This window comes from Mesocricetus auratus, unplaced genomic scaffold (assembly GCF_017639785.1).
Source record: "Mesocricetus auratus isolate SY011 unplaced genomic scaffold, BCM_Maur_2.0 Super-Scaffold_100006, whole genome shotgun sequence".
Taxonomy (NCBI): Eukaryota; Metazoa; Chordata; class Mammalia; order Rodentia; family Cricetidae; genus Mesocricetus; species Mesocricetus auratus.
Genome location: NW_024429190.1, coordinates 67,897,188 through 67,918,288, shown reverse-complemented (window position 1 = coordinate 67,918,288; position 21,101 = coordinate 67,897,188). Strand labels below are relative to the sequence as shown.

Below are 21,101 nucleotides of genomic sequence, written 5' to 3'. Positions count from 1 at the left end.
ACACCCACAGTTACAAACCAAAGCAAACTACTGGAACCCAGTTGCAACGAGGAGTGATGAGCAAAGGAATCAAGATCAGGCTGGCAAAACCCACAGAGGCAGCTGACCTAAACAAGGGGGAATGCATGGACTCCAGATTGATGACTGAGAGGCCAGTATGGGACTGATTCAGACACCCCCACCCCCACCCTGAACCTGGATGTCAAAGAAGAGGCATCGGCAATCCGTGGGACCTTGGAGAATAGAGCAGTATTTATTCCTGGCATATAAATAGACTCTGGGAGCCCATTCCACATGAAGGGATGTTCTCTCAGTCTGGACACATGGGGGAGAACCTAGGCCCTGCCTGGGATGATATGACAGACTTTGAAAATCCCTCATGGAAGCTCTTACCCTCCCTGTGGAGTGGAGAGGGAATGGAGTGGGGTGGAAGGTTGGGAGGAATGGGGGTCGGGGGAGGAGGGGAGTGAGAGGGAACTGAGAGTAACGTGTAAAAATTTAAACAAAAAAGAAAAAACAAAAAAGAAAACTTATACAATCTAAAAAATAACTATATAGTAAGAAATTTATTTCATCCTGAATATTGCCAAGTATGGCAGCACAGGCCAGTAATCTCAGCTACCTGGGAGGCAGAAGGAGAAGGAATTCAAATTCAGGGACAGACTGGGAAACCTAGTGGACTTCTCTCTCTCTCTCTCTCTCTCTCTCTCTCTCTCTCTCTCTCTCTCTCTCTCTGTCTCTCTCTGTCTCTCTCTCTGTCTCTCTGTCTCTATCTCTCTCTCTCTCTCTTGTTAAAAAGCAGAATCTAGGATACAGTTTTTTTTTGGTGAGGTGTATGTTCAAAGCCCTAGGTTCAACCTCAGAGAATAGATACACAGGAAAAAATGAATGATACAGATAGAAAGGGAAGATCATGAAAAGGAAGAGAATGGGGGTGGGAAAAGGGAGGGGTTATAAGAATGTTGTCCTACTGAGGGGCCAGTGATGAGTATTAGTACTGTCCACATCGTAAGGAACGTTTCTTTCTGAAAGCATGAAGGCTGGAATCTCTGTTCCCCTTCACTTAACAAGAGGATTGGGTTCTTACCTTCAAAGTCCACATCTCCAACTAGTTTTGTCTTTCCTGTCATAGGATCTTGAACATAGTTGATGCCCACATCAATTACTGCTGCACCTTCTCTAACCATATCAGCTGTAATCAACCTGGGAATACCTGCGAACAGAAGAGTTGTGAGACACTTGGATTTTGTCCTGTACTTAGACTTTGTCCTGTATTTTAAGAGTATGTAACTATACCCTTTGCAAGTAAGAGGCTAGCTTCAATCTGATTCTTGACGATGAAGGAAGTGCATCAGGCTTTTGAGGAGCAGCCAACCTGGAGCTGTCCTCTCCTCTCACAGATTGTTTACCTGGCCTGTCCATGTGAGCACCTGTTTGAGTAGCATCCTTTCATCTAACACGGAGGCACAGAGACAAGCCAGGCTCCCGCTGATTCAGAGTAGAGTGGAAGCAACTTGGAAATTGGGAAGAAGGCAATAGAAGGGGAAGGAAAGCTGTGATAATCATAGTCTGTACTCTCCACACTGTGGTAAGTAGTACCACGATGGCATCCCACCAGCTCCACAGACATGTCACCTTTTTCTGTTTCCTTTTATTCACATGACTACATAGGATCTGAAAAATGTAAGCTATAGTAACTGTCCTCACTGTTACTCCATTCTGGTTGAAAAGAGAGACCTATAGAAATAATATGCCATTCTCTGTGATGTAGAACTACTTTTAAATTTTGTTTCAAGTATGGCAGTACTGACTAACACTCAATAACGCTGCAGTTTTTTGTTTTTGAGTGTCTACTGATTGAGGCCTGAACATTGCTTTAGCATACACTTTATTATTATGTCTCATGTGTGTGCTGACTGAGTCCAGCTAGATACAGCAGACTTGGATGGTTTTTAACCATGGTCAGGTATATTCTGACTGAAGTCATCTGAAGGCATGACTAGTGTGGCTCACTCATGGCTGCAGTTGATACTGAGGGTGGGCTAGGACCACTGGAGCACTGTGTATGATCTCTGTCTGTAGCGTGTGATCTTTGGCAGCTGACTGCCAAACATTGAGAAGTAGAAAGGAGATGCTGCCAGTCATTGGAGGCGGAGATCCCGAGACAAGCTCCTTAGTGCTTTCACATTCTCTTAGTGAACAAGTAATGGAACCCATTCAGATTCAAGACCCCCTTCTAGGTGACTTTCTTCCCTCTGCAGCAGTGCTCTTGATGGTGTCATGACTGATAGGTGATTTATTCACATTCACGTGTCCCTTGCAGGCAGCTCCTTAATATAATAAATTTAATATGACATTGGTTTTTAAAGCCTATCTACTCTGTGATTAGAGGCCTTCTAGCATCTCAGCTGTTCATGTGAGCATTCCAAATGGCTAAAATGTCACCTTGTGACATACAGTTCTTGGTGTAGGTGAGATCTTCAAGCCTATAAAAAGGTCAGTGCTAAAACAGATGTAGCTACCACAGATGTTTGTTCTCTAACTGTAGAGTCACCAGCTCTGAGCTGTGTCTTCCTTACATCCCAAGCTATGATAAAGACTTCAGCCTTAGTCAGTCTAACGTAGCCACTGACCAGACTTCCCTCAGCCTCTAAAGACAGCCATGAAATCCTATTTCTTCTTTGTTTAGGAAAAAGAGACATACACTGGTTACAACTGCAGCAGACTTCCTCAAATGACAGCATTTGTGGAATAGTTATTAAAATTCGGCTATTATACTCTTAAGCCATTATTAAAGTCTACATTTAAGTACTATGATATCTCAGACTATATCAGACTGGCAATAGACAGAAACCACAAATTTTAAAGTACAAGGAAATTTGAACTGCATTTTAATTTCAAGAAAAATTACAAAATGGAAAAAATGTTATTTGTTTCTTTTTTATGCCCACTGTAGAAATTTTGAATAATATTTAAAAGTTTAAGAACAAAATAAAAATAAGAATTTTCCTAACATCAAAAGATAACAAGTGTTTCACTATGTTTCTTTTTAGAATTTCAATATATAAAAATAATATATAAATCTAAACTGTGATCCTTTCCCATTTCATCAATTAATTGAAACTTAAAAATTAGATCAAATAACTCATCAAGTGAATTACTATTATTCCTGCACTGTTTCCAAAATTTTGTATTAATAAGCCATGTAGGCATGGTTACTTGTATTCTGAAAGCCACGGATACATTTTGAAGCATCAAACTTGCTGAAATTTTCCACAGGGCCTTTGATGACTACTAGAATAAATGAGGGTTGAATGAAAGTGCCTACTGAAAGAGCTGTAACTAGTTAAATAGTACATCCCCACCCTGATGATAACTGTGCCTATAACAACATCCACGGAGGCCACTGAGATTTGCCCTTGTGACTGTACTTTTTACTCATGTGACTCTTCTTAACCATCAAAATATAAACTGCCTGATTCTCTGAGTAAAGTCAGCTGCTGTAGGAGACTTTAGTTGGCCTCCCTTTCCAGCTCCATTCTACCAGGTCCCACTGGCTCCAAAGCGGTAAACAAGTCTTCAATATGCTAAATTGAATAAGTGGTAGAATTACTCTCTAAGGTTCCAAGGAATGAAAGGAGGGCATACATATGAAGGTGGTAGACCTGAACTCAAACATTTTAAGAATAGTAAAATATGCTACAATGAAAAATGTATACTCTTTTCATTCTTCAACAGAAATGTTCAGAAGGGAAAGAATGAAATTGGAAGAGTTTCTTGTAGAAGTACCCTCAAGTGGGATTAGACAAACTCAGCTCTATACCTTCCCATCTATAATTCTCACAAAGTCCTATGGGCAGGACATCCTCAGATAAAGAGGCAGCATCTAAACAGTCAGACTTTATCTTCATCCCTCTTAGAACAGTGTCTGTAGAGCTTATATGCAAAGATCCAAATGTCACCACAGTAAACAAACCTAGGGTGCGCTTCACTTCGGAATCACTCCTCAGTATGCAACATGGACTATGGGCAGGAACTTTCCTGGGTCTGAAAGACTGGCTTGCCAAGGACCAGATGCTTCTGTCTATTCTCGCTGCCTTTATGTGAGCAATAAATCTGCTTTATTTATTTTGAGTATTCTGTCTCCTCCAACTTATGCGAGTTGTGAAAACACACAGACTCCTTTTATTTGTCAGCTGTCCCCAAGGAAATCTGTACCCTGAAGGGCTGCATGAATGCTGATCATCTACATCACGTTGGAACCTCCCTGCCCACAATGCCTTCCAAGTCTTCAGCTTCTATATTCGCTTTGCCTTTCCAATTTTTCAAGAAAAAAATTTGCTTTTACCAACTAACTCATTTCTGATCCTTTGTATATTTCTCACTCAATCATTCTATTTAAGAAAAGAAAGAAATCATAAATAAAATTTGTGTCATGACTTAGATCTTAAATATCTCCCAAAGGCCCTTGTGCTAATAACTTCGTTGTGGCACTACTGGTATAGGTGGTAGAAAATTTTGGAGGAAGGGATAATGAAAGACGGTTAGGATTTTGGAGTTTATCTTTGTCAAGTTAAATGATGCCTGCTGTCTCCTTAAAGCCTATGGGTGCAAATTATTCATGATAAAATCACAGCTAATTTGACAATGATTTAAAAATCAACACTTTGCGTCCAGATGAGTTCAACTGAGGATCAAAAGGGGATGCCAGAGAGTTCTTACTAATATTGCAGAATTTGGGGGCACTGTACCCACAAACATTCACATTAAAGAGTTGTGGTAATTTACCATCCTATGATTCTAGTCCATCACCTTAATCACTCAACCACAACTACACGGTCATTCTATGATTCTTTACAAGAAAAATTAAGCACTTCTCCACTATTGACTAAGTAAAATGTACTGAACAAAATAGGATGTCAATACTTAAAGCTGCAGGTATCACTCCATACTCCTGGAGCTAAGTGTTGCTTAGTGCTTTAGCACTGGTGTAGGTGTGAATGCTCCTTAGTATAAAGCAAAGAGCCTTCACTAGTGGTTAAGTGTGAATTCTCCTCAGTATAAAGCAGAGTCTTTACCACTGGTGTGAGTGTGAAATTACATCTCATTAAATGCAGTCCTAACTAGGTGTTTTCATACACCACGTGACTGGTTCAGAACTGTGTTCACACACATGCATGGACACAAAATAAAGTCTCTTTCCTTTAGCTCCTCCTATCATAGCCATCTTCAAGTCTTCATGAAACAGCTCGGTACAGGCCTCCTGATAAAAGGAAGCCCTGTGTTTACACATGACTTTAATTAGAGTTCAAAGAGCTCTGTAAAAATTACCTAATTAAACTTCACATCAAGTCATGAAGCAAGAGAGGTTTGCCCATTATCCTCATTCACAGAAGCTAGACTTTAAGGTACTGAGAAGCTAAATGATTTCTTAGTTTCACAATGTTGAGTCAGATGTGAGGCTGGGAACAAGACCAGAACTCTAGTTCAGATATAAAACTAGCACGGTGGAGATGCTTATTCAGGTGGATCACTCCATCAGCTGGAAGGTAGCCTCCTACTTAAATACTAGGAGTAAGTGCAATGGAATGTGTATGAATGCATGTCTCCTTCTGGATCAGGAAATGTTTGAAAGCTTTATTTGCTCTGCAGGCAGTCACATTAGGGATATATGCAGCCTAGCTGTCTTTGTTATGCGTATGTAGCTGGGACTACAAGACCTGAGAGGAAAATGTAAAATTAAGGAATGCTTTGATACTCATCATAGAGGAAGCCAAGAGAGAACATAGCTGATACCAGGGTGGGCATAAGGCACAGAAAGGGAAAGGAAGAGACCAGTGACAAATTACCAGGAGGGACCTACTTCCTCCAGCTCAGCGCCACTTCCTAAAGTTTCCAGACCCTCCCAGACTAGTGCCACCAGCTTAGTACTTAGTGTTCAACACACAAGTCATGTATAGTCATTCATACAGAAACCACAGCACACTAGTTGACTATAACTCCCTTAAGAGTAAGCATATTTCCCCCATGAATTTTTCTATTATTTCTAGGAAGTCTCAAGGGATGTTGCCAAATGAAGAGTGAGAAGACAGTCCCACAGCACATCCTGTTCATTCTGTTGTTCTTTGGTTCCTGTCTCGTATGTGTATGGCTACGGCATGTCATGATAATCATGTTCACAATAAGGAGAACATCTGGGGACACCAGGATAGTGACAGGTTCATGACAGAGCTAAGGGCCTTGATCTGTACTTGAGGGCATCAGCTTGAAATACAGAATTTTGGTGGGGTTTAGAAATTCATAGGGTAACAATGCCTCGAATGATCTTCTTGAAAAGTTAGTGGTATAAAAGCTTCTCTTCTCTTCCTATAAGCATATCTTACTTTTTTCAAAAGGATATCACTGTATTTGTGTATTTGGAGGCTGGTGAGTTAATTATCTAAAGGCCTATATTGTCAAATACCATTCAATAATGTAGGACACAGAAGTCAAGTGGGATGGGTTTCAAATATTTCAAATGCTTTATTCTGTGCATCTGTGTTTGTGTCATACGCATAGGGGACAGAGGAAAATTTCAGGTGTCATTCCTCTGGCACTGTCTAGCATTTGTTTGTTTGAGACATGGTTTCTCCCTGGCTTGGAATTGGCCCAGTAGAATCTGGCCATCTCCACCTTCCCAGTGTAGGACTATATGATTCTGAGATAGAGCCCGAACCACATGGTCTAAGGCAAACACTTTTCTGAGATAATTCCCAGCCGCTGGATTTTTTTCTCCGTTTTTGAGATGTATTTATTCTTACTTTTTTAGTATTGGTGTTCTGCCTGAATATATATCGATGTGCCACATGTGCACACTGCCAGAGGAGGCCAGGAGAGGGTATCAGAGCCCCGAAACTAAAGTTACAGATGGCTGTGAGCCACTATGTGCAGCTGCTGGTCCACGGCAAGAGCAGCCAGTGCTATTAACCACTAAGCCATCACTCCGGCCCTTAAAATTTTCTTTGAAAGGAAAATGCTTACTGGGTTAAGACTATAAAACAATTAGGGAAGCGAAAGTGAACTGTCCGAACTGAAAGAAGAAGATGGGACTAGGATAGGACAACAACCATCCCAAAGGACCCCGTGCCTGGTGCATCCAGCCCTGTGTGGAAGTAGTCACATCTCTTAACTTTAGAGACATAACTGCCAAAGACCAGATATTCTAGTTACTACATTAGAACAAAGTGTATATTTAGGAACAAACTAGTTTTGTATTTCCGGTCACCTCCTTCACATGCAGCCTTAGACACTTCCGTGTTCTTCCTCCTTTAATCATCTAACCAGCAGCTACACGTTCCATGCTCTATGGCTGATGCAAGCAATATAAACAAACAAACAAAAAAAGAGAACAAAGAACTTATTCCCTAGACTCAGAATTTCAAAAGCCATGGACTGAAAGACTCAGTTGAAACCAGAGAACAGAAAGAGCAAATAGGAACAGCGCAGAGTAAGAGAAGAAGTGGCATCTTAAACCTCAGGGTTCTCAGTGAAAGGTGGGTGAGCCTGGGATAGCAAAGCTGCAGCACTTCATTTAGGAAATATAAACGCCAAGGCACCTTTTCCAGCTCTGTTGAGGCTGAGAAAGCGGCACGATTTCTAATAATTTAGAAGCTAGAAAACCAGCTCAGACATCTGCCTAAGACACTTGCAGAGAGTTCTGGCATACCTCAGGGTGCTGTAGGAATAGCAGGAAACTTATAGCATCTGAAGACGAAGGCGCCATAACAATAGAAACAAGGAACATGCCAACAGACACATGTATAGTGAGCTAGTCAATGAACAAGAGAGATGACGCCTGTCTCATTGGATGTGTGTTTATTAAACACATTCATGAACACTAAATGTCTCCACTACATCTTGATATTTAGGTTCAATCTTGGGGAAAACAAGACTTTCAGTAGGTTAAACACTGGTTTCTACTACTTACAAAATAATGCAATACATTTTATAAGAGGGTTAGGCTATGGTTTGAGGGTATCCCCCAAGGGTTCATGGGCTAGAAGTTTGTTCTTTAGTGTGGCAACCTTTAAGAAAGTAGTTATGTCCCTGAAGTACTGTTTTTGGTTGTATTAATGTAGCTTATTTGGGACCATTTAATCTCCCATTTTTTTGTCCCTTCAAGTGATTTTTTCCAAATGATTCTATAATTTTATATCATCTACAGTGATGTCTTCATCAGTGTCAACACTGAACTAAGGCCTTCAGTCTCCAAACCTAAGAACTAAACATATATTTTTTCCATAAAGTATCTACCATCCAATATCTTATTATGGCAGCCAAAATGGAATAATTCATAAAACAATCTATCTGGGAACCATCAGTATTTTAAAAGAATAATAACAGTATAACATAACTTGGCATATACTAAAAAACAATACATACAATAGAGGTGTGTATCCTTTGGTTAAAATTGTCTTATATATGGATTAAGACAAGAAACGTGTTGCATGTACATTAGAGGCCTAATGATTCCTGTCCCACCTTCTTCCCTCCAGCACACTCATATTCCTGCCAAGGGACATGGCAGTACCTCCCACTCAAAAGGAAAAAATGTTCACTCTGAATTTGGGCCTGGGTGTAGGAGTCAATGTGGAGTAGAATGGAGCAGAAATTGCAATGCCTACCCTTAGCGATCCTGCATTTCCCATCTGCTCTCCCATGCTTCTGTCCACATTTGTGTGTACACTAGGTTCATGATCAGAATGGGACACATGTAGAGTAAATACAGTGCTTCAAAGAAGCCTTGACTATAGCAGAGGCTAGGGCTGACTCAAACTCAAAAGCAATCCATCAACTTTTGAATATATGAATGAATCAATCTGAGACAAACTGAGGCCAACCTAGAATGGAATCTGCCAAACCACAGACTCATGGGTTATAATAATAATATACTGAGGTTTTACATGGTTAGTTCCACAACAATAGCACCAATACAATATAGATTTCTTATTATTGGCTATAACTAAAATACTTGAGAACATTTTGACACATACTCCATAAGTTAAAATGAATTACATATGCACAGTAAATTAGCTTTCCTAGTTGATACGTAACATCTCCACAGGCAGTAATGGGAAAAGTATGCTATTACTCTTTTAAATCACTATATACTATGACTTCTCATTTATAGCATCTAATAAATCTATTTACTGTGTCTGAAAATTCAGTAATATAGATAAATATTATAGAGGGGTACACACTAACAGAGATATATTCAGAAAGCACAGAAATAAAATAGGAAGCCCTATATCACTGATACGTAAGCTCAAATTTGTGTTTATACCTCAAAATGATAAAAACCCATAATATGTTCTCTTCTACCTTTTAAACTGTAAGAATTGTGTAGAGAAAGCATCTCTCAAAGGTAACGCCCATTCTTATGCTCTTAGCAGACTTTTGGATATTTTTCTAATCTTCCAAGCCCCCTTTTCTCATTTTTTCTGCATTGTGAACTCAGAAACACAAAATATACATCAAACACTACAGTGTTTTAAGGCTTGTGGATAAAATAAGAGAGCCACATGCATACTAGATACAAATTACTTAGAATAATATGGATCTTGTGTTGGTGGTTTGAGTACATAGTTATTCATGGTTATGCTATTATGATGATTATATATTCTGTAAGCTTTATAGATTAAATTATGAAATTGATTTGATTTTAGTGCCAATTTCACTTTATTGTTGGCGTTCATGGCCGTGTTGTCTAAAAAAAAAAAGTCAGCCTTACTTTTTCCTTGCCAGCGTGGATATATGCTTTTCTTTACTTGTTTGTATTAGATAGAATAATAGCTCAATGTTAGACCAAGGCTGCTAGTGGAGATATCTTTGTCTTGTTCTTGATCTTTAAATTTTGTGTAGCAATTTCCTCAGATATAAAATATTTCATCTTATATAAGATATAGGATGTTCCAAAGGGAGGTAAAATATTCTACCCTGTAGGGAAGCATATCAAGCTCAAGAAGTAAACAACTCAGAATCTTCAGAAGTCCCTGAAACTGAGCAGAATCACTAGGTCCCTCTGGCCACAGGTGTATATAAGCTACAAGGACTATCAGACAAGGTGAGCTGCCTGGAAGAGATACTCTCTAACCTGTTGAGCTGCCTGGAAGAGATACTCTCTAACCTGTTGAGCTGCCTGGAAGAGATACTCTATAACCTGTTGAGCTGCCTGGAAGAGATACTCTCTAACCTGTTGAGCTGCCTGGAAAGAGGTACTCTCTAACCTGTTGAGCTGCTTTCAAATTATGTCCTGTGCTCCAGGTTACAGCTTTGTAAGTCATCATTCCTGCTGGATGGGCTTTGGGTGATACAGTTGTCTGAGTTGTTCCTGTTTCAGTAAGTATCCCCTTACCCATACTCCTCTAGGTCCTCAATAAAACTCACTGGACTACAAAGTTGGATATTAGTGTTATCCCTATTTAAGCCTGTTGCCAGTTCTCTGTCTGGTGTACTTAGATGGTTTTTTCATATCTCCCCCGAGGAATAGAGTTACCTAACAAGAAGCATTTGGCTTTTTTATCAATGAGCACAATATTACCTGTAAGATTTTTACAAATATTTCTCAGCATGTAGACAAGTCTCTTCATACTCCTAGTTTTCTGGGAATATTTGTAAAATTTGAATTTTGGTTTTAGTTGCTAACATAGAAAGTTACCTAAACTGATTTTACAATATTAGATTGATCTTGGATTTATGGAATAAATACCATTTAGCCGTGATTTTTTTAATCCTATAATGTAGTGGGTTAAATTTAAATTAAAAATTTTATGCTACTGTACTGAGGTATGACTGACACATAAAAACTCTATTAAGTGTAAACAATTTAATGAGATTAGAGGTAAGAATACATTTATGAAGCCATCATCAGAATCAATGCTATAAAATATCCATCATTTACAAAGTTCTTCCATCTTTTAAATTTAATTTCAAATTGGTTATTTAAAGGGGATAAGAACACTTCACATAATTCCTACCTTCATAGCAAGATTTTTAGCTACACAGCCAAGTATTGTTAACTATGGATAAACATGTCTCAGGGGACTTATTCATCATATGTAACTGAAACTTTACAACACCCATAAGTACCACCCATCCTCCCTCCTCCCAGCTCTGGAAATCATCATTCTAATGTCCATCTCTGTCTTTTAGGTTTATATGCCACGGACAATTGGTCTTTCTAAGTGTGTATGGGAGATACGTCTGCATGTGTGTGCGCACATGTGCACGTGTGCACACTTTCATATGGAGGCTGAGGCAATGTGGGGTGCCCTCCTCAGTCATTTCCACATCACTCTTTGAGTCAGGGTCTCAGTGGACCTGAATCTCTCAAGCTGGCACGTCTGGCTTGACAGGGGACTAGAGAATTTCTTCCAGTTCTAGGGCTATGTATTTGTGCCACTTCACCTATTTTTTGTGTGTGTGCTGGAGAGCCAAACTCATGTCATCATGCTTACACAGTAAGAACTTTACCAGCTGAGCCACTGAGGGAATCTCAATATTCTTTCTCTTTATGAATGAATAATACTCTACTTAATGTCATATTTTATTCATCTATTGGCCTACCAGTGAACACTTTAATTACATGCCTTGACTATTGTTACTGATGTTCAAATGAACAAGTGAATACGGATAATACTTCAAGATACTGATTTCTGTTCCTTTGGATACACACTTACGAGCTAGATTGCTAGGTTACGTTTTTTCCTTTTTGAGGAAATGCTATAGCATTTTCCACAGTGCCTGTGTCTGTTTTCATTCAAATGGAATAAGGATGCTTTTGTTGTACTAGCAAGTATGATCACCGTGTCCATAGCAGCCATCCTAATGGACTTGGTGTGATAGCTTAGTGTATATTTAATTTGTATTCTCCAGATAATTAGTGATGTTGAGTTTCCCGGGTTTATGTTGTTGATGACAATTTTTTTTCTTCTTTGGAGTAAAGGTCTGTTCAGTTCCATTGCCCAGTTGTAAATCAGGCTGCCTTTCCCTGGGTCTAGTTGTTTCATGTCTTGCTGTTAGTTGTTTATATAGTTTGGACACTGACACTTTCTAAGACATATGATTTGCAACCTTTCTGTAGGTTACTTTCTCATTTTAAAAACTGCCTCACAGGTTTTGTGGCGAAGAATTGTATACATTTGCTTCTGTTGTCTATAATTTTTTGACAATAAATCATAAAGAAGTTTGTTCAAAAGTAAGTATTTACTAAACCTAATTTTGCCATTTACAAGATGCAAAGTTTTAAGTGAGATAGGTATAATTATTCATTTTTATAAAGAATCAAATCTTAGATGATTTGCTATTTTTGGACTTCACATAAATATATACTATAAAAGACAGAACTATGTGTGTGTCAAGTATAAACCAACAGTAAATCACCTGCACTCTGCCTGCAGACTCACAGAAGAACTATGTGTAATGTACTTGATTCTGTCCCATCCACAGGTATGAAGCGCACATTCATGGTTCTCTGTACTTCTCAGGCTTTGTAATAAAGGTTCACATAAAATAAGCAACTATTAATTAACCTAACCAGAAATAAAAAAACAAATGCACTCATTCGAAATGTGAACAGAGCCCCAGTTCCTTTTCTCGCTACATAAGCAGGTTTTGTTTGTGTGGTTTTGAAAAGGACTTCACACAAAGTTACTTGAAGAGGTACAGTAGATGCTAACACGACCCCCTCCTGTCCATAGCTCTCCTTTTGAACTAAAACCTGAACTAAAGCAGGTATCCAGGTACAGAGCCAGACTCTCCAGCCCACTTGGAACAGTGCCTGTAAGCAAACTGTGATACAAGCACAGTGTGTAACACTTCCATTACCGACTTATTGCTTTTCTGGATTTAACTATGTCCATGAGTGCTCCTGCAAAGCCACAGCTGAGAATAACTGACTACAAACCCAGTGAAACTGTTTGCTCTCTGCCAGTCAGCACATGTCTCTAAGAAACACCAGCAAGGCCACATACCGTTAGCCTACAGGAACAATGATCTCATCCGCAGAAGGGCTCACATTCCTACCCACACTAGAAAGTAAAGTGGCAGTGTTTTCTAATTCTTCCACTGAAGACAGTCATCATTTACTCAGTTGTTTCCGCTCCTTCCCTCACCTTGAACTCTGCAGGTGCAAGCCCCAAGTCAGTGACGCTGATGCAAGCCATACTCACTCTTCATGAGGTGGAACAGCCCCAAACAAGGAATAAGAAGACTCCAAGGCTGGCTGGGGTCAAAATAGACTCTCTCCCCCTACACTGATCTCCCTCGTCTTCTAGTTAAGGTAAGCCCCTGGCTTCTGATGAAGAGCACTTGAACTCATCAGGAAGTTGTCTATTGCTGAGAGCAAGGTTCTTCAACAGGTTCAAGAAGCATAGTGATGGACAAGACACACTCCTGGCTGCTGAGGTCCCAGATACACATCGCATCCCAAAATGTTCCTTTATAATTCCAGTCTCCTTTCCTTTCCAATTTTGTTTTTAACTACAACATTCTGAATCATTCTTTTATAATTCCATGCAATGTTGTACTCATATTTACCCCTTCTCCCCAATTATATCCCTTCCATCTCTTTATTAGTGTATTGTACAGAAAACATGGACTGATAGAATAGAGATGGTCCAAAATTTGACTCAGACTGCTTCCACCATCTGATTTTTTTCCAAAGGGGCCAGAACCATATTAGAAAAGAGACAATCACTTTTAAAATGGTACTAGCTGGGAAAATTGTTATCCATGTGTAGTAGAAGGAAACTAGATCCTTATGGCTACCTATGTGACTATAAAATGTCCTTATACAAGCTGAATAAAAACTTTTCAGTGTGACTACTTCTGAGCCACCCATACCCCTAGCAGTGTTCCTTTACACGTTCTCAGTAACTAACTCCAACAAACTCACTAGTTACCCAGGGTGAACTTGGATGAAAATAAACTTTCCTTTGGGACCTTATGAAGAAGACATAGATGGTGCTTAGTCCTCCTTACCCTCCCACCCCAGGGAGAAACTTCTAATAACAAGTAGTAAATTCATTTTGTTAATGCTATTAAGAAATTTAAAAAATGTTATAAAGATGAAAACATGGAAATTGTTTTAGTTAAGAAGGATTTATTCATAAAGGTTAAGATGGATGGATGTTTCCAGAATGGGAAAGAAAACTAGAAAGCTTGCATAAGTTATGAAGTTCTGAGTAAGTTATTTAAGGAAAATAAGGAACTAAACTTAGGGATAATATTTGATGTTAGTTTATAGTATCGAAAATCAACAATGACAAAACTGGCTAAAATAGATATTAGTTAAAATTTATTTAGAATATCTTCATATTAAAATATTATACAGCAGCTTAAAATACCAGGCTGGTGTAACTGATATTCTGGTATTTAGTGCCCATTCTTAGATGCTATTCTAATGTAATCTGAGGGACTAAAAAGGGAAAGTATTTTCATCCTTTGTGGTGATATATTATTCATGATTTATTAAAGCATGCCTGAGGATTCAGAAAGCAAAGTCTTCTACAAGTTATAGAAGCCAGGTGGTGGTGGTACACACCTTTATTCCTATCACTTGGGAGGTAGAGGTAGACAGATCTCTGCTAGCTCAAGGTCACCATGCACAAGAGTGTGGAGTAACAGAGCTCCTGCCTTTAATCCTAGCAGCCAGAAACTAGGAGGTAGTGGTAAACACCTTTAATCCTAGGACTCAGGATTAAGAGGTAGATGGATCTCTTTGAGTCCAAGGCCACCCAGATCTACACAAGATTGATCCATTTCCAAAGAGAAACAGCTCACACAAAGATGATCTCAGTACCTGGGATCACAAACCTTTAATCCCAGCACTAGAGGGGTATAAGAGATAGGAGCAGGGTCTTCAGTAGTCAGTATCTGGCATTCATTCTCCAGCCACACTGAATACAGGAGGGATTCATTCTCCAGCCACATTGAGGATAAGAAGACATTGACGTGTCAGGATTCTCCAGCCACGTTGAGGAGAAAAAGCAGTCTGAGGTTTGGTGGAGCCAGGATCACCTTTCAGTCTGAAGTAGAGTGAGAGTTAATGCCTGGCTGTTTTGTTTTCTGATCTTCAGTTTGAAGCTTGAATAAATCATAAATAATGTATCACCACAAACCAGTCTACAAAGGGGAGAGTCAACATACAGAAATATTTCCTTAGTACTTCCAGCAGAGGCCAGAGTCAGTCCAAGAATGGCCTTTGACTTGTCCTCACATAGGTGAAAAATGGGTGAAACAAAGTATCCAGGAGACAAGCCTAATAACTCTCCAGGAATAGATCCCATTGGACAAGATCATAACTTAATTTTGGCTACTTATATAGTCTTAAACATCAAGAAGGAACGTATAACTAAGATTAAAATGATCAGAATGTTCTTTAAATATTCCCCAGACATTATACTCCACCATATGAAATGCTATTTGGACAACTACTTCTCATGAATGGCTCTCTTCCTGATATATCAATAGCCATATCGATATCCATCTATAACCATAGCCATCTATATCTATGGCTATACCTATATCATATATTCCATATACAGGACAAGACTAGATTTCTTCAGCACTGCTTTGTCTGTTTCTCCCACTGCTGAGCAAAACAGGCCTATCATCTTAAATTCTGAGGTCAAATCTAAAAGCTGTATTTAGGAACTATGGAACACTCCCTCAAGAGTACTTCCACAGCTATAATGTGTCCTTCCATACCTTCACCACCCATGTTCCCTGATTAAAAGAGGCTGCCAGATACTGTGCTATCAAACCCACAGGCTTAGCAAATTATCTAGAACATCCAACTAGTGTCCTTGGGATATTGCTAGACAATCCAATAAAAAACAAGTAGGAATTTATTTATACTTTAAATTGTGAATTATATGCAGACTTTCACTGATGTCTCTTACAAAGGTTCCAGGCTCTTGTTCCTTGTGTGGAAGTCCATTGTAACAAATAGAAGATTATAGTTACATAATCAGTCTACAGGGCCTCTGGGAAATGGTCCAGACAGCCATGTGATTACATTTCTCCTTACTACACAGAACTCATGTTAACCATGGTGTTTAAAACTTTCTTCATGAAACAGAAGAGGAGTGGATTCGCAGGGTGCAGAGCGTAGGCAGGAAGAAGGGAGGGGAACCTGAAGTCAGGATGTAAAATAAATGAATAAAGTAAAAACAAAAAACAAAAATTTTCCTTATAAACTCTATCTTTTAATATACCTAACAAGCCTGTAATAGAGGAGACCTTATGGCCAACCCAACTTATATTGGCTAATAAAAAGTGTCTGAAGCTCTTCCATCAAACCAATGCCCTTACATCTTTTAAAGGACGATGATATCAGGGAAACCACCAGTCTTATTGATGCCGATGATAAAGGCTGCCAAGGATTCTTTGGGTGGATTTCTTGCATGTTCTCTTACTCTAATAAGAACAAAGCTATCCTGTTGTCTAACTATGAGCTCAGTGGGAATTATAATGGAACTAAGAGTGTTACTTTTTTGTCTTTTTTATTTTTAAATTTAAATTAGAAACAAGGTTGCTTCACAGCTCCTGTTCCCTCTCCCTCCCCTCCTCCCACACCCCCCACCAACCCCCTCATCCCCCCCAATCCCCACTCAGTCTCACTTTTTACAGATTGTCTTAGTTAAAGGACACCATAACCATGACAACTCTTATAAAGAAAACCTTTAATTGGGGCGGCTCGCTTACAGTTTCAGAGGATCAGTCCACTATCATCATGACAGGGATCATGGTGGTGTGCAGGCAGATGTGGAGGGGAGGAGTAGCTGAGAGTCCCTCATCTTGCAGGCAACAGAAAGGTGACTGAGACATTGAGTGGTATCCTGAGCATAGGAAACCTCAAAGTCCTCCCCCACAGTGGCATATTTCCTTCAACAAGGCCACACCCACTTCAACAATGTCACACCCCATAAGAGTGTCACTCCCTATGAGATTATAGGGGCCCAATTACATTCAAACTACCATACAGATGTTACCTCCTTCTTATAACATGTTCAGAGAATATATATTTTTGCTCAGTGGCTGTTTTATGTTGTGGATCTTGGCCGTCTCTTGTCTTATTGTGATCCCTTGATTGGCCCTCTTCTGAGTCACTCAATTACAGCCCTTTCTACTTTGTTCCTTTTGTCAGCTGTAACGCAGTTAGAGTGATGTGTAGCCCCAAACCCCAACAGCAGTTCAGGTGACCTCTGAAAGGGAACTAATGGGCCACCCAAGTCATCCTTCTTCTTTCCACTGTAGTCAAGTTTTCTGAGACTCGGAACTAACACAGCTGAAGGGAGGACCTCTTTCCATCAGTTCATCTCTCTGTCTCACAGGCTCTCAGAAAGTCTTAAGAGATTTCAGATCAGCTTTACATCCTTCAGGACTAATTTGATTCTTGGGCTGCTGTGATGCGTAGATCTCCTGGCTACAGCCGAGGATGGGATTTCTGCCCTCCCTCAGGAACAATGCTGCTTCCACACTAACAAACCAAACTGGTTGAGATGTGACAAACAGATGTAGGGAGCAGATAAAAATCCAATGCAAAGTCTTCTCTTAAGGATGAGCTTAGGGCTCCCTCCCAACTACTCCCTTCCCCCCTGGAAACCTCATTCCTCTTTATCATTATGCTTACATTTTTATCCTTTCTTCTAATGTTTTATAAAAGTTCCTCCTGAATAAAATCATGGCCACCACTGGGACCACTGGGTCCACATTAGACAATGGCTACCCTGGCCAGTTCCCCTACAGGGTCTCATCTCACACACTTTAGACCCTGTCTAATAAACTGTTTTCAAACGTTTCTCCATGATTGCAGGATCCACTGCAATTTAACAAGCAAGTTAAAACTCTCCTGATATATGAAGTCAACATGTCCTATATCTCCTTAGATTCTGAGGACAGAGACTAGCTCCCCACTCCATTTCCCCTTCAACAGTAAGCAACCAGTGAGCAAATATGTCATTTCCTACCTTTTATCTGTCCTAAGGTTCTGGAAATAAAGGGTCAATGGCCTAAAAGCCTCAAGTGGCCTGGAAACCGAGGATAGTGTCTGTGGGTTGTTAGGATCCAGGGAGCTTCTGATAAGAGGATAACACACCAGCCCCTGCTGGCATCTACCACTGTGCGACTGCAGGGAGAAGATCTGCCCTTGGAATTTTCCATCCCCAAAGTCCCCCTTTCTGCCATATGAAATCCCCAAGTCTGCTGTGCAGGGCTCACAGTCTCTACTTCCATGGACAGACTGCTGCCCTTCCTTTTTTGTCATTAAAGGAATTCTGCCTCTGAAAAAAAAGTCAGTTTTCGATATACCATTAATGAACATATTGAGAAAGGTATCAAGGAAAGTATTTCATGTATTATAGCCTAAAATAAAAGATTAGACACAATCAAACAGGGGGAGACTTCTGCAATGAAAATTATAAACTGCTGAAGGAAAAAAAACTATACTGGAAGATGGAAAGACCTCCCATGCTCATGATCTGCAAGATCAATACTACAAAAATGACCATTACAGAATGCCATCCATAGTGCAATCCTCAGTAAGATTCTTTTGAACTTAATCACAAAAATACAAAATAAAATCCTAAAGCCATACACTGTCACAAAATTCCCTGGGCTACAGCAAACCTCAGTACGAAGAACAGTGCTAGAAGTAGCACAATAACTAATTTTAAATGACACCATGGAGTCATAGCAATAAACATAGATGGCACAAAGCCAGACAGAGACCAACATCATATTACAAGGTACCCAGAAATGGCCCATGCAGCTGTATTCATCCCATCATCAACAAATATTTCAAAAATATACCCTGGTGGAGTGTGTGTGTGTGTGTCTGTGTCTGTGTGTCTGTGTGCCTGTGTATGTCTCTGCGTGTGTCTGTGTATGAGAGTGTGTGAGTGTGTGTGTGTTGGAGAGGGAGGACTTCTCCTATACATGGCACTGGGAAACTGGATATACAAAAGCAGAGGAATGAGGCACTCTTCCACCCCAGCTGCTTGCCAGCACTGCCATCTCTTAGGGGACTATCTCTCTCCTTTTGGGATCACCAGATGACAACCTGTGCTCATGGAGGTCTCTCCAGCCTGAGGAATAAAACTAGATTCCTATCTTTCACCCTATCCAAAATGAACTCAAAATTTACCAGAGATTGCATTGTAGTAATGGAAAGTTTTAAATATCAAAACAAACAAACAAACAAAACAACATAACAAAAACCCACTTCAAAGTATAAGGCACTGGCAGCAACTTTGTGAATAGGACTCCAATCGCCCAGAAATGCCAGCAAGAAATAACAAATGGCATCACATTAAATTCAAGAGCTTCTGTACAGAGAAAGGAACAATGGGGTGAATCTTTGATAGTTACTCATGTGATAGGGGATTAATACTTAAAATACACATAGACTTCAACAATCAAGCACTGAAAGAGAAAATGGGCCAATCAATAAAAGGGCAAATGAACTGAACAAAAGTTCTCAAGAAGAATCAATAAGCAATAAATACATAACATTTGTTCAACCTCTTTGTCCATCACTAAAATAAAGATGGAAACTTACATTGAGATTCTAACTCATTCTGGTCAGAATGTCACACAACAATAAATGTTCATAGGAGCGGAGCCACAAAAACTGTTGGTTGAATACGAAAAGACGGTGGGTTCCAGAGAGGTAGGATGACATGTTAAGGTTGGCAATCAATAAATAGAAGAGTTAGGATTTAAAGCTTAACCTCCTTCCCAGGGCCTATGCACATCCCTATATATCATTAAAGATAACAGACAGATATGAGATAAAGGAGGGAAGGAATTCTAATGGAGAAGCAGAGTCTAGCTAAAGGGTGGAACCTGGATAATGAGAAACATGGCATGGGATGAACAATTGTTTAGTGTGGCATTGTCACGTTGTTCAAAACCTCTGTGGTCTGTATGTGAACTCTATACTCTCAGGGTGTGTGAGCTGACTGTATCCATGTCTCAGCCCATGGAATTTCAGTGTTCAGGCATTTTGAAAATTACTAACCTCCTTCAAGGAGTGAGAAGTAAGCCAGAGAGAAGAATCTTTTGAGATTCTAGGATGATGGTTGAAAGGGATATACCTAAGAGTTAATTTGATGGGACAAGTGCTGAAAGGAATTGGTCATCTTGCATGACCCCAGAGTATGCAAATTACAATCAGTGCATTGATGGGCCCGTCTGTCCTATTTTATACTATGGTGTCTGCCATTAAAAGCATTGCAATAGATACGCTAAAGTCAGTGCTATGGAAGTTCATCACCCTGCTGGAGGGGATGGCTAGAGGACAAGGTGCCATTTTCAGTGCTGTGACACTGGAACACTCCTGTGACTCAGCACTGAAGACAGTCTGAGTTACTCAGATGGGTGGAGGAGGGACTATGGGAAATTCCACAAAAATTGCTGTCCTGTCTGAATAACGATAATTCCAAGGACTTTCACATACTTAGCATACCCTGTAGTCTCCTTGGAACTCGGCATAGAAGAGAATCCAAGGACTGCTATTGTCTTTTTATAATGTATGCCTTATTCTAGGTAACTGTCCTTTTTTGAGGTGACAAAAATAATTTTGTCTTACCCTCAACTACTCCTTTCCATTCAACAGGATACTTTAGAAATCTATAATAGTCTATTTTGTCTTCAAATTAAAATTTCCTTAATCTTAACATTTGTACTCAAATTAGCCCTTTCACCACTCATATTCACCATGTTTAGCACGAGTGACTTTTTAATTAAATTTTTAAAAAATTTTACATACCAAGCTCAGTTCCCCTTCTTTCCCTTCTCCAGCTCCCCCTCCCCTTTCACACCCTCTAAACAATCAGTGATTCTTCATAAACAACTTATTTCATTCCCAGAACTTTATTAACTGTTATACAATGGCAACCTAGAAATATTAGCAGTTCCTCAAAATAGTGTCACCCAATAACTAGAATAAAGATTTCACACTTTAAGAATTACGATCTTAAGGCATATCCTATAAATTTAAATCACTTTGAAGAACTCCTTTTTTCAGATATAATCTCAAAATCAACACATCACACTTT

General features: G+C 39.6%; 1 protein-coding gene across 4 annotated transcripts in view; it reads right to left on the bottom strand.

The window, feature by feature from the left end:
- Positions 1–21,101, bottom strand: part of Mthfd2l (methylenetetrahydrofolate dehydrogenase (NADP+ dependent) 2 like) — a 93,963-nt gene that overhangs the window by 24,263 nt on the left and 48,599 nt on the right. For 3 of the 4 annotated variants that reach the window (XM_040747390.1, XM_040747389.1, XM_040747392.1), the window contains one exon: positions 1,088–1,213. The exons of the other annotated variant lie outside the window; for it this stretch is intronic. In XM_040747390.1, coding sequence (XP_040603324.1) covers positions 1,088–1,213 — 126 coding nt within the window. The remainder of the gene's footprint in view (positions 1–1,087; positions 1,214–21,101) is intronic. 4 annotated transcript variants of the gene reach the window in all.